Consider the following 12,404-nt stretch of genomic DNA (forward strand, 5'->3'; position numbering starts at 1 on the left):
TGCATGTTGTACGTATACCAACAAAGTTATAGTAATCAAGTGGATCACTTCTTGGCCTTCTTGACTGTGCACAAAGACAGACTGATCAGTATAGCCCCTTCACGCACATATACCGAACTCTTTGAGCTGGACTCACCTCCGAATTTCGACCTAGCCGATATCCGACCTGCTACACCGTTCAAATCCAGTGCTCCTCGGATGATCTTGTACTAAGTGATACAAGACAACGCGGTGAATTAGCATGATGCGAAGACAGTAGCTATAAGTCCACCTTTATGGTGCGCAGACTCACCCTGACACCCGGTAAATCCTTGGCACCACCTCCTCTGACCAACACCACACTGTGTTCCTGCAAATTATGTCCTTCTCCAGGTATGTACGCCGTCGTCATTGATCCATTACTCAACTTGACTCTAGCGACTTTCCGAACGGCCGAATTGGGTTTACGCGGTTTCGTCGTGTACACTTTTGCGCAGACGGCTTTCTTCTGGAAACAATTGTCCAACAGTGGCACGGTGGACTTTCGTTTAGATGATTTACGAGCTCCCCTTAGGACTGTTGGAACCCAAATCGCGATGTACCGTTTCAAAGTAGATCATAGCAAGGGCAATTTGCAGGAGCGGACGAAAGAGCAGGAGAAGGGACATACAGATATCAGCCTCCATTACCGATCGATCATACAACAGGCGAAAGCTCACCTTGTTGAATGGTCGCCTCGCATCTAGAGGAAGAAGCGAATCCTCTCATTTCCTTGCTGGCAAAAGGTATCGATGAGACAGTCGATCGAGAGGAGGAAGCAAAGGCCGCTTGCGGCCTTACAGCCAGTCGCGAGAAGGACGCCGTGAGCGACAGTAGTGATCTTGCGGGGTTCATTCTTATGATGTCCTTTACAAGTTGTCCAAGTCATAAATGATGAGCCACATTATACTGGTTATATGCGATACAACACATTTTATGGGCAGAGCGGTGTCAGAGACTGTAGAATGATGTGGCATTATCATATCATCCAATCTACCCACAACACGTGGTTTCTCCTTTTCCAACGGAAAATCATTGAATACGATAAATATTTCAATTGTGCAGATTTCTAGATTTCAGCGACAAATGCAAGAATACTGGGATCTATAGGTTGTTCTCAACCGTAATACCGCCAAACGTGCTTAAGCAGCGCAAGATCAAGCAGCAACATGGCAGAGGAAGACTTCATACCCCTCACAGCGGGCTCTAGCTCCAAGAAAGAACGTAAAGAACGAGTCAAGTGAGTAGTGAACCCTTCCATTTGTCGGTATACCAAACGACGCTGAACTTGTTTTGTCGCTGGATAGCACCACGGTCTTCGTTTCTTCCCTCCCATATACAGCTACCACCACTGACCTGCTCACCCACTTCTCATACCTTGGTCCCGTACGCCACGGTTTCGTCGCTACCGATAAGGATACAGGTAAATCGAAAGGAGTAGGATACGTTACCTACTCCCTGAAAGAAGATGCCGATAGGGCAGTCGCGGAGTTGAATGGGAGTACGTTCGGAGGAGGAAATAGGAAAATCAGAGTAGCTGTAGCCGGTGAACGAGTGAGCTAGCTTCTGATTATCCGGACGGGAATCTACGACTAATCATACGGATATGTTCAGGCCTCGTTAAAAGACAGGAAAGCGTTGGCCAACGATCCTGAATTGAGACCTAAACCTCAACCCCGTATAGCTGCGGGCGAAGACAAGCCGGTCGGTGATCCCAATGCGATCCGAACACTAGTGCTGTCAGGCTTACCAGAAGGGATCACGAAGAACGTGCTATGGAAGAAAGTCAGGAAGGTTGACGATAAAGCGGAATTGGTCTATCCTGTTCCTGCAGAAGAAGGGGAATCCGCGAGTCAAGAGATTGGTAAGCCAGATTATCCTGCCCATATTCAATGAGGCTAGACTGACGATGGCGTATGACACAGCCAATATAATATTCCCATCTCACGGTGAAGCATTGAAGGCCTTACCGAAGCTGCATGGGCATACCTACAAAGGCGCATTGCTATCTTGCGTTCTGAAGAAGAGATTGGAGAAGTTGTCAGCTAGGGGCGAGGGGAAGAATCAGAGTCATGCAGGTAGATTGATCATCCGAAATCTAGCATGGGACGTGAGTCATCTCCATGGTGTCCAAAAGACTGGATGATCGTTTAATGTTTGGGCTTGCCGCCGCCTTCAGACGACCATCCAAGATCTCCGAGCTGCCTTTTTACCTTACGGACCAATCCACTCTATCGACCTGCCTACTCTTCCTTCCAAATTACCGCCCTCCTCAGATCCCTCGAAACCTCCTCCGCCGCCGAGGGCCAGAGGGTTCGCCTTTGTCTGGTTCTTGACTCGTAAAGATGCGGAGAAGGCTATTGAGGGCGTTAACGGCAAAGTTCTGAAGACCAAGTCAGGCAAGGAAGGGAGAGAAGTCGCTGTCGATTTTGCATTAAGTAAGGAGAAGTGGGAAGAAGCCAATAAAAAGCCCGATGAGGAGCAGAAAGCGGATGGATCGGAATCGGAGTCAGATTCTGGTTCAGATGAAGAATCTGAATCTGGGGATGACGAAGATGGATCGGGAAGCGAAGAGGAGGAGGCGTCGGGCTCTGAGGAAGAAGAAGACGACCGAGAAGAAGACGAAGATATGTCTGAAGCTGGATCTGATGAGGACGAGGAAGAAGACGAACCTGTCAAGCCTACTTTACCATCGGTTGACGTCGGATCGACGTTGTTCATCCGAAATCTACCGTTCGAAGTGACTGAACAAGAGCTCAATGCCTTGTAAGTGCCTCATACTGCTTTTGCTCACTTTTTATCCAGAAAAGCTGAAAACGGTCGACTGCAGATTCCGAACCTTTGGTCCACTTCGATATGCTCGTATCACCATCGATAAAATAACTGGCCGATCTAGAGGAACTGGATTCGTGTGTTTCTGGAAGACCGAACATGCCGACGAAGCTATTCTGGAAGCTGAAAAAGTAGCTAGAGAGACAGGAGCCAATGCTATGCCTGTATGTCTGCCTTGCGTGTCAATCAAAATTGGACAATGTGCTGATCGACGTGACTTATAGTTGGGCGGAGGAGCAAAGAACCCCTTTGCATTGCCATCGGTCCTCACTGCCGATCCGTCCTCTTCGCTTGCAAGCCGCTTGGTACTCCATGGACGTACTTTGGAGGTTTCTCGAGCTGTGACGAGGGAACAGGCCGGCCTAATGAAGGAGGATAGCGAACGTGCGAGGAACGCAGGGGACAAGAGGAACACCTATCTCATGAGAGAAGGAGGTAAGCTTCCATTGCATTCACTGTACCATGGAGAACACCAGCTAATCTAGCAATCCTGTTTCAGTGATCTTCCACAACTCGCCTGCTGCGGCTTCCTTGCCCGAAGCAGAAGTCGAGAAACGACAAGCCTCCTTCAATGCCCGAAAGACCCTCCTCCGATCCAATCCTTCCCTCTACATCTCCAAGACCCGTCTCTCCATCCGTCAGTTACCTCTCTTCGCCACCGACCGTACTCTGAAGCGACTAGCCATCTACGCTGTCCGGGAATTCGACGCCGAAGTGGCCAAGGAAGAAAGAGAGGGCTTAGCCAGGACCGAAGAGATGGACGATACCCTTTCTGCTGCTCTAGAAGCCAGGAAATCGTCCAAGAAAAAGGGTAAAGAGCGTGAAACTGCTGTTATCCAATCGAAGATTGTGAGACAGACTGAGAAGGTCGATCCGTTGACTGCGCTCGGTCGATCAAAGGGGTATGGGTTCTTGGAAATGCGGTCGCACAAAGATGCGTTGAAGGTGTTGAGGTTCGCGAACAATAACGTGGCTGTAGGAGGATTGATGTGGACTTGGTGGAAAGAGGAATTGAAGGATTTGAAGGATAAGCTTGAGACTCAGCTGAAGAATCGAAAGAATGGAAAGAGCGCCGGTGGTGCAGGAGACGGTAAAGAGACTGTAGAAGAGCTGGAGAATAGGCTGAAAAGGGTCGTACAGCGTTTAGGGGAGGGAGATGATCGCTCAGAAGGAGGTATGAGAGGAGGGAAAACGCTTTTGATTGAGTTTAGTATTGAGAATGTTCAGGTGAGCTGATTCAGAAGACCGTCAGTGAAAGGGGTCCAGTGCTGATGAATTTCGTGTTCAGGTGGTGAGACGACGAGTGGAGAAGATTGTTTCGCACAGAGAAGATGCTCGAGAAGAGCGCGGAGGCGCTGCCAGCAGGAATGGGAAGAGAGAGTTTGGTGTTGGAGAAAAGAGGAAATCAGGCGTGATCGCTGCTGAAGATAGTGATGATGAGGGACAATCTGGTACGCCCAATGCGAAGAAAGCCAAGTTCGATAAGGGCAAGGACAAGAAGAATGCGAGAAGAGGCGAAAGGGGTGGAAGAGATAAGAGAGCCAAGAGGGAAGATGCGAGATCAGACTCGCAGACTACTTCTCGAGCTCAAGCTGGGAAAGAAGGGGCACCTGAAGAGAAGAAGGGTATAGAGAAGCTGGGTAATCATTTAGGTAGTTTGATAGGTAGGAAACGGAAACAACGAAGTGGGAGAAAGTGATTCATCCATATTGATTGAGCGGATTCTCTGCCTTCCCTCATGTCCAAGTCATGCATTATTGTCTGTACGTCTCTACGTCTGCACGCTTGATTGCTATCGTCCACGCTGACTTTTTGCGTATGCAGAAATACCACTGATCCCCGACTTGGTCATCTAGACTAAGCTGGTTCGTGCCGGTCTGGAAAACGATGAGACCGTGTATTTGTTCATTGTCTTGTTACCTATAATGACTAACTGTTTTACAGGTGTACCGCGTTACCTGGTACTACTCCCGCCGAATCCCGTCGCCCGTCTGATCTCCCCAAGCCCTTCTTCCCTCCCGCCAGCTCGCCTTGAAGGGCCCACACCTCGAGCACGATTGAACCGACTATCATCGTCGTCGTCTACACGCCTGATACTCGAAGGCTGTCTATACCAATTCTGACCTTGAGCTTGAGTCTGCGGTCTAAATTGGCGTTGCCCTTGACCAGCTAAATAAGTACCGATTCCTCCAGCTGCCAATCCGGTCCAAAATCCAGGTGCCCAATTACGTCCTTGGCCTTGGCCTTGTGGTTGTCCTTGTCCTTGACTCTGAGTTTGAGCTTCAGTAGGAAGTTTTGTATATGGAGGTGGATGTGCTCCCCCTCCTCCTGAACCTGGACTAAACCCTGGGCCTGATCCACCTCCTCCTCCCCATCCGCCACCTCCACCTCCAGGTCCACCTGGCCCATCGGGCCCAGAGAATGGTAAAATCCTTGAGATCCTGGGTGGGGTATAGCGAGGGAAGAATCGGCTGATTAGTGATCGAAGGAGAGAGTAGAGGATTATGAATGATATGAACCAGAACAAGGCGTTGAATAGTTGGTTGAGCATCGATTCTGCATTGTACGTATGGTAGGCGTCGGAGTGATATCTAAAAGAGTTGAGATGTAACTCACCGTATTTCGAGAGTCTGAGAGGGTCTTCACCGTATTCCAAGCCTTGATTCACACGATGTAGATCGTAAGTCAGACCGCATGATCCTGCATCGCAGCACCATCTTATCAATCAGCACTGAATGTCCCATTGTCGACCAAGCGAAGTGTGACGAGACCCAACTGAAGGGTTGGGTCGACTTGCCTTGAAGGACATTCATGTCTCCCGATCTGGACCACCCCTCGCACGAAACATCCACTTTACCCAGTCGCAATGACGATGGTAGATCCGTATCGCACTAGCATCGAAGTGACACATATCAGCTTCGTCGCTCACCTCGCATGCTTGAATCAGTCATTGAGGTAGAAAACAGCGTTCTTCGTGCGTTCTTGAGATTTGCGATTGTTTTGACGTGACTCACCCTCCATTGGACTCCGCCAAAACCGTCGTCGCCCATATTCACACATTGGACCACTTCAGGCTGATACAATTTGCATGCCGAGCCAGAACATGTCAATTGGGCTATCACGACGAACAGAAAAAACGTGTCAGTGCAGCCACATCTTGAGATCTAGGGAAATGATTGCTTGATACAAAGGCAAGAGGAAGGCTATACAACAGGCTATACAGCAGATTCAAGTATCCACGAAGGACTCACGTATAGGATCGACACGCCTCGCATTTGTCAATCTGTCCGCGTAGAAGGTAAGGGTCTTGATGCTTTTCAGAGCTACTTTCTTGTTCGAGGGCATCTCGCCGAATCAGATCTGCTTCGTTCGGGGCTGGGTTGTTATTGTTCCTCCCTTCCTTTGACTTTTCAGATGATCTATCACCGGCGTGGCATTGGTGGGACGTAACTCGGTGTTGAAGCGAAGCGCGATTGTCATCCTTGAGCAGACGTACAAGGCCACTCAGAAGCCAACAGTCTGACGTGGAGGACTTTTTTGGCCACCCGAGTCAAGGTGGACAACCTCCACGTCAATCTTTCGGCAAAATTAAGGCACGCGTTTCTGCCCCGTCGCCGATGGCAACTTCATGTTCTGCACTGGCATCAACTTGGAATTCCTGATTCTCCAGGCGAATGCAATACTGCCATCAAGGATATGACATAACAAAAGCCCTGTTGAATTGGTTTTATACATTTTCGTTATGTCTACTGTTTAGCGTATAGCGCGACGTGACAATTTACTATTCTATCTATGGCACGTGGAAAACATTGCCTTTTGTAAGAGGGGTCAGGGGTATCTATGTGACTGGTATCTCTACATGTATGCTATATCAGGCGTTGAAGCCATTGCTTTCATCATCCTTGGAGTCGTTTATAAAACGTTCTCCTTGGGCCAGACCAACTTGGGGCCGATTTGACCGCAACACATTTGACCTAATTTGTGACCGATCTCAATAGACTCGTCAAGGGATTTGCCTTGGGCTAAAGAACCCATGAATCCACCAGCGAACATATCTCCAGCACCGTTGGTGTCGACGATCTTGTCAGCGGCCAACTTGGGGACGGGGAAAGTCTTGGGGTTCTCGTCGTTTGGTCCGAGGTTATTAGGGGATCCAGAAGCGTTGGACGAGGCAACAAGAGTAGAATCGGCTCCCTGGGTGATGACTACGAGACGAGGTCTAGAGGCATTAGACTTGCTGGAGGCGGCGAGAGCGGTAGCTACTTGAGCGAGGGTGGCGGTCTGAGCGGATAAGGTTGATTCGTTAGCAAGACAGACAGCAGCTTCAAGACGTGGATTCGGCGACATAAGGCGGGATGTGAACGCGAATTGAGCTGATAATGCGAAATTGGAAAATAGTGACATCAAACGCATTCCGTAAACGCCTGATAAGACAAGTACTCACACCCATGCCGGCAGCCTCCCTGTAAGCCTCAGCTTCACTCTCATTTCCGATCAAGATATCCACATGCGGCAGGAGTTCTTCAAGCTGGACCTTGAAGAATTGAGGGATGAACGGAGCCGAGAGGTTCAAGACGACGGTCTTGCCCTTTGACGAAGCTTGCTTGGCGACCTCAAGGGCGGACTCGAGACCGTGAGTAAGGAAGAAACCCTCGATGTAGAAGTACTTGGCACCGTCGATCAATTGGGAGATCTCAGGAGTAGACAAGTGAGAAGGCGTGAACATCTCGGCGGCTCTGAGGGTGGTACAGAGAGATCGGTCGTGGTTGGATAGGATGACGGCACAAGCCCCAGTTCGAGCAGGAGCGGGCTGCGTTTGGTAGGCGGATTGGACGCCCTCAGCTTCGTTAGCTGAAAGGAGTGTTTGCTTGAGGTCGTCTTCTCCGACGGATCCGATGTAAGCTACTGATCCTTCAGGGAGGACGTACTACAGAGTCACGAGTCAGCTAAAACATTCCCGTCTTGCTGAGCGAAGGGGGGTAGGAAAGGCTCACAGCAGCGGCTCGTGCGGCATTCTGGGCAGCACCACCGGCAACGTATTGCACCTTAGCATTGGCAACGATATCATCGTAGCTATATGAGGGCTATGTCAGCTGAAGGTGTAGCGTCATGAAGATAGCTGACAAAACTCACATTGGCATGTGCTTTTCCTCGGCAAGGATAGCATCGTTGGACTTGAGCTCGTACTTTTCGAGGTATTTTGGTCCCTCATTGGGGGCGACTTGGATGTCAAGCTATATTACAGCGGGAAAATTCAGTCAGTCTTCTCGGCAAATCACATGTTACGCAGGGAGTAGAGGACTGACGAGTGGGTTACCCAAAGAGACTACGAATGGAGCCATTTTGAAAGTGATTTGATTGATTTATGGATATATATATATGTATACTGTCGTTGACGGATACAGTTGTCAAGATTAAAACCAAGAACGTTGATAAAAACCCAGTTGATGGTTGATGTGATCGAATCATGACAGAAGATGGTTCCTCCATTTATTTCTAATTGTTTTTCAGCATTTAATCCCGATAAGATAGCAACACATCACCTCCACCCTACATGACCACGCCTTCAATTGGTCTTCTTCGTTTCTCTGTCCCTTCTTTCTTCCTTCCTCCTTGCTTCTGCCTGGAGTTACAGGTAGCGAAGAATGCTACTATACTTCGTCCGACATGGACAGACAAAAGAGTGAGCTTTCTCCATCTTGTTGACGCTGCTCAAGACGAGATTAGCTCATCTGCGAAAATAGCAATGTGCAAGGGATCATACAAGGGCACAAAGATACCCCGTTAAATGCGCATGGGCGGAAAGAATCAGAAAGACTCTCTGAGCGGCTGAAAGATCTGAAGATACACGAAGCTTGGTCATCACCGCTGTCAAGAGCAAGAGAGGTGAGTCATACCCCCAAGGTGTGGTGCTATTATTCTAATGTGAAATGAATGTAGACCGCCGAAATCATCTTAAAGCATCATCCGGATATCGAGCTAAAATTCCACAATGGCATCAAGGAAAGATTTCTGGGCAGTATGGAAGGTAGGCGGAGAAAGCTGGGCGAGCACGCTCCTCCAGACGCGGAGAACTCTCACGAGTGCGTATCTGCTTTTCAGCTTCCTGGATCGCGAGCGCAACAGATTAAGCTGAAGCATGCCTCCAGGCTGGTCAAGAGGGTCACAGAATGGTTCGACGAAGTGTTCCTAGCTTCACACATCCCTCCCGAACCCCTTCCCCAGACTGCAAATCCGGTGCTGAACGGTTTCGATAAGTCACACTTGGAGCTTGACACTGAGGAAAAAGAAAAGGTGATCATGATCGTCTCGCATGGTGCATGGTTATCGTGTCTGCAGCAGATCTTAGTACACCTTCGATTCGAAATTTCAAGAAAGGTCAATTTGCGTAAACCATGCTATAATACAAGTTTAATGGTTGTCGAAGTGGAATACCTGCATGAAAAGTCGAAATGGGTGGGGAAGATACAGGATTGGGCGGATATTGACCATTTGAAAGATATGTTGGATGAGGAAGTGCAGGAAGTTGCCGACGACGTGGCTGGCTGAGATGAGTCGAAGTGGAGGCAGGAAGCAAGCGGTAGAACATTGGAAGAGCAAAAGTACTCGCTTCGCCTATGTTTACCCCAATCCCTCACAATCGGAGATCATATTGCGATGCGTGGTGTGTTGTATATACTAGTCGGAAAGGGAAACGGATCACAAGGATACATTGTTGTATATATAGCAGGACCATACAGTGACTGTGAATGCTAGAAACACATCGAACTTGGCAGGCTATCCCCTGGAACTGTACAAGAAGCACACGAATGGTGACGATGCGTCTACAACAGGTTTTACGCTATGTACGAGGGGTTCTCGTAGATCACAGCCAAAACTGAGCTCGAGCTTCGAGTCGATATTCACATTGTCGTCATTACGGTCGACTCGAGGAATGAGAAGAGGAATGAGAAGCGAACGATGATGCATCTCAGCGGTCCTCTCGACGTTGTTCGGTGCTTCTCAGTAAGATATACCGAGGTCCCAAAGGATAACTTGTGCCTTAAAAGCATGACGTGATAGGCTTCACGACGCTGTACCTCTCGGAGCAAGGTATAAAGGCCTTCTGCTGCTCAGGCATCGGATCATGTCCATATTCCAAACTGTACATCGAACCAGCAACTTCACTGCGCCCGATTCCATCTCTCTGCCTTCTCGAGACGCTGGATGTTACTGATTTTCGTCACTCGCAATCCTGCAGAAGACCGATCCCAAACCTTGAGATCCTCACTACATCATATCCCTCGGACAGGATGTCAATGACCCACGATGCGAACTCGCCGTACTGTTGCAACAGAGATTCAGGCCGTCGAAGTCGATCCACCTTGGATCTCGATGGGCTCATGGCTGGCCTGTCTACTGATGAATTCCCCGTCAATCCTCCGCAGCCGAATCCATTTGAAGGCGCAGTGAACGATGAACCCCCTAGTCATATGTTCTCAGAACTGGATACGACCGGCAGGCAATCTACACTGTACTACCATATCGACAATGCACACAGATTCAGGTACAGAGTCTTCAAGGGAAGTGACGACGACTCTAGAGAACGAGCGGAACACATCGCGTCCACAATCTCTGGTGAAGCCAACGCTGGATGGCTTTCAAATACGAACGAGGTCCGCCAACGGCTCGTAAGAGATTCACAAGGTTCGTACGCATTCAAGCGCATTTCCGATCTCGAAGCTAGTATCCTATTCTCGAAGGTCTCGGTTCCCGCTCAAGATGCTAGTGGTAATGGTAATAGATACGCGAATCCGGTACAAGTTGACCCTTCGATCCTCTTGGTGTTCGGTACGGAGCAGTTCTATCCCAGTGCGACAAGTGATTTTCAATTTGAAATGGACCATCCAGCTGGCTCATATCCACCTGAAGCTGAACGATACCCTTCTGCATATGCAGCCGCTACAGCAACACCGACATTTAGAGAGTTGTACCTGTTCGCCCCGATGGCTTTTGCGCACGACACGTATATCCAAAATCGCAGATTCCTCGACACGCTCATAAAGCAGAATGTCAGGATAGGAAACACATTGGCGGGCGAAATATCGTATCATACTGCTGGATTCACCACCGACGATTGGCCGGAACAAGCCGGGCAGATCGCGAACTCTGATTCCCGATGTCAGGGTGCTTCGATCCTTTCCATGCCCTCTGAATCGTTGGGAAGTTTGGCCGAGAGGAGTGAATGGTTTTCGAAAGTCATGAGGAAGATCGATCCTTTCGCATTGTCCTTCAAATAGAAGTGCAGAGTTGAGATGGGTGCCTCAATCATGTGGAGAAAGGTTACAGAGTTGACAGGAGGAAAGGGTACTAGAGTAGTGCAACGAAAGCGCGCAACGATATAAGTCGTTTGTGAGGGATTTCATCATTCTAATGAGTATGAATGAATAGCATCGATATGTCTTTGGACAGGATCAGTCAGAGCATATGAGCGCAGATTGATCTCCTTTGCATCGTTAATGGAGTGATGGAGGGCATTGAACTGTATTGTATGGTAAATTTCAAGAGATCAGCGACTAAAAAATATGACAACTTCCCCAACCTCCTCTGTTTGACTCTCCCGAGCATGGGAAAGGGGATATAATCAATCTCAATCTTTCATCGCTCGACCCTCAGATTCTTGAGGTAAATCTTCCATATCTCTGGCCAGCCATCTCAACACATTCCGCATCTCAGATTTAGTCCGCGTGTCGGCCGTATCCCGCCCAGATAGGTCCAAGGTGATATCGAAATCGTACACACTCTTATCGACCTGTAAGACATTGTAATGCATGGATCAGCACCGAAGTCATCTCGCGGAAGCGCCCGTAAAGCGTTTCCTATTTACCATGTTCTAAAGGGCTGCTCGGTGCAGCACACTACAGAACGACACACAAACACCAAAGCTCTCGCCAGTCGACTTGACTCACGTGAGACGCAAGGATGATATTAGGCTTGCTATAGAACCCGCTCTCTGCATTGCCCCATCCCCTATTACCGCTCCTGCACGCACTTCCCGAATTCGATGAAGAAGCGACTTTGATTCCGGCCTGACGCGCATGCTCAATAAATGCAGACAGCTGATTTGTCGCTTGCGCTGATTCCCTCGTCTCGCTCGGGCAGGAGGCTTGGCTGATCGCGGTGCAGGGGCTTATGGATGTCATGTTCGTAATGCGCTAATCGTGGATCAGAATCGAGTGGATTTTTACGGAAAGACTGACTGATCTTTGTTCGTTTGATCGACAGTTACGAGGGCCGAGTAGCATTTCACGCAGCTTTCAGTAGCTTTTTGATCAGACGGCTTGCTACCTGACTTTGAGCTTGAGCTTGACGACGTCATAGCATTGCCACATACCGAATCCGGACTGGACGTGAAAGGTAGGCTGACAAAGGTGCTTTTTGGAGTACCGTCAGTGACATCAGTATCGAGATCCGCGGGCCGATTGGGGTCTCAACACACCTTCCCTTCGATCAGCGTGAGTGCAAGCATATGCTGTGTACATGCGAGAGACGCAGGTCCCGTCTGACCCCGTCAT

The 12,404-nt window shown here is 49.1% G+C and overlaps 7 protein-coding genes across 7 annotated transcripts; 3 read left to right on the forward strand and 4 right to left on the reverse strand.

Moving 5' to 3' along the window:
• Positions 1-44: 44 nt before the first annotated feature.
• Positions 45-873, reverse strand: I303_101539 (ribosomal protein S12; the record flags this gene model as incomplete). The annotated part of the gene is made up of 4 exons (XM_065968362.1): positions 45-64; positions 137-209; positions 293-555; positions 699-873. 4 exons carry the CDS (start codon positions 871-873, stop codon positions 45-47), a joined length of 531 nt encoding a protein of 176 aa, XP_065824434.1.
• Positions 874-1,187: 314 nt separating this feature from the next.
• On the forward strand, positions 1,188-4,549 carry I303_101540 (uncharacterized protein; the record flags this gene model as incomplete). The annotated part of the gene is made up of 9 exons (XM_065968363.1): positions 1,188-1,258; positions 1,326-1,572; positions 1,633-1,882; positions 1,944-2,128; positions 2,198-2,784; positions 2,849-3,014; positions 3,075-3,285; positions 3,350-4,077; positions 4,139-4,549. 9 exons carry the CDS (start codon positions 1,188-1,190, stop codon positions 4,547-4,549), a joined length of 2,856 nt encoding a protein of 951 aa, XP_065824435.1.
• Positions 4,550-4,804: 255 nt separating this feature from the next.
• I303_101541 (uncharacterized protein) lies at positions 4,805-6,195 on the reverse strand (the record flags this gene model as incomplete). The annotated part of the gene is made up of 5 exons (XM_065968364.1): positions 4,805-5,406; positions 5,467-5,550; positions 5,648-5,741; positions 5,865-5,965; positions 6,102-6,195. 5 exons carry the CDS (start codon positions 6,193-6,195, stop codon positions 4,805-4,807), a joined length of 975 nt encoding a protein of 324 aa, XP_065824436.1.
• Positions 6,196-6,762: 567 nt separating this feature from the next.
• I303_101542 (uncharacterized protein) lies at positions 6,763-8,192 on the reverse strand (the record flags this gene model as incomplete). The annotated part of the gene is made up of 5 exons (XM_018405668.1): positions 6,763-7,131; positions 7,295-7,777; positions 7,845-7,923; positions 7,984-8,084; positions 8,157-8,192. 5 exons carry the CDS (start codon positions 8,190-8,192, stop codon positions 6,763-6,765), a joined length of 1,068 nt encoding a protein of 355 aa, XP_018265949.1.
• Positions 8,193-8,495: 303 nt separating this feature from the next.
• Positions 8,496-9,399, forward strand: I303_101543 (uncharacterized protein; the record flags this gene model as incomplete). The annotated part of the gene is made up of 4 exons (XM_018405667.1): positions 8,496-8,533; positions 8,595-8,736; positions 8,791-8,933; positions 9,000-9,399. 4 exons carry the CDS (start codon positions 8,496-8,498, stop codon positions 9,397-9,399), a joined length of 723 nt encoding a protein of 240 aa, XP_018265948.1.
• A 743-nt stretch (positions 9,400-10,142) lies between these two features.
• I303_101544 (uncharacterized protein) lies at positions 10,143-11,129 on the forward strand (the record flags this gene model as incomplete). The annotated part of the gene is made up of 1 exon (XM_018405666.1): positions 10,143-11,129. One exon carries the CDS (start codon positions 10,143-10,145, stop codon positions 11,127-11,129), a length of 987 nt encoding a protein of 328 aa, XP_018265947.1.
• Positions 11,130-11,479: 350 nt separating this feature from the next.
• Positions 11,480-12,032, reverse strand: I303_101545 (uncharacterized protein; the record flags this gene model as incomplete). Its single annotated transcript, XM_018405665.1, has 2 exons — positions 11,480-11,641; positions 11,799-12,032. 2 exons carry the CDS (start codon positions 12,030-12,032, stop codon positions 11,480-11,482), a joined length of 396 nt encoding a protein of 131 aa, XP_018265946.1.
• Between the last annotated feature and the right edge of the window lie 372 nt (positions 12,033-12,404).

This window comes from Kwoniella dejecticola, chromosome 2, assembly GCF_000512565.2.
Source record: "Kwoniella dejecticola CBS 10117 chromosome 2, complete sequence".
NCBI classification, from domain to species: domain Eukaryota; kingdom Fungi; phylum Basidiomycota; class Tremellomycetes; order Tremellales; family Cryptococcaceae; genus Kwoniella; species Kwoniella dejecticola.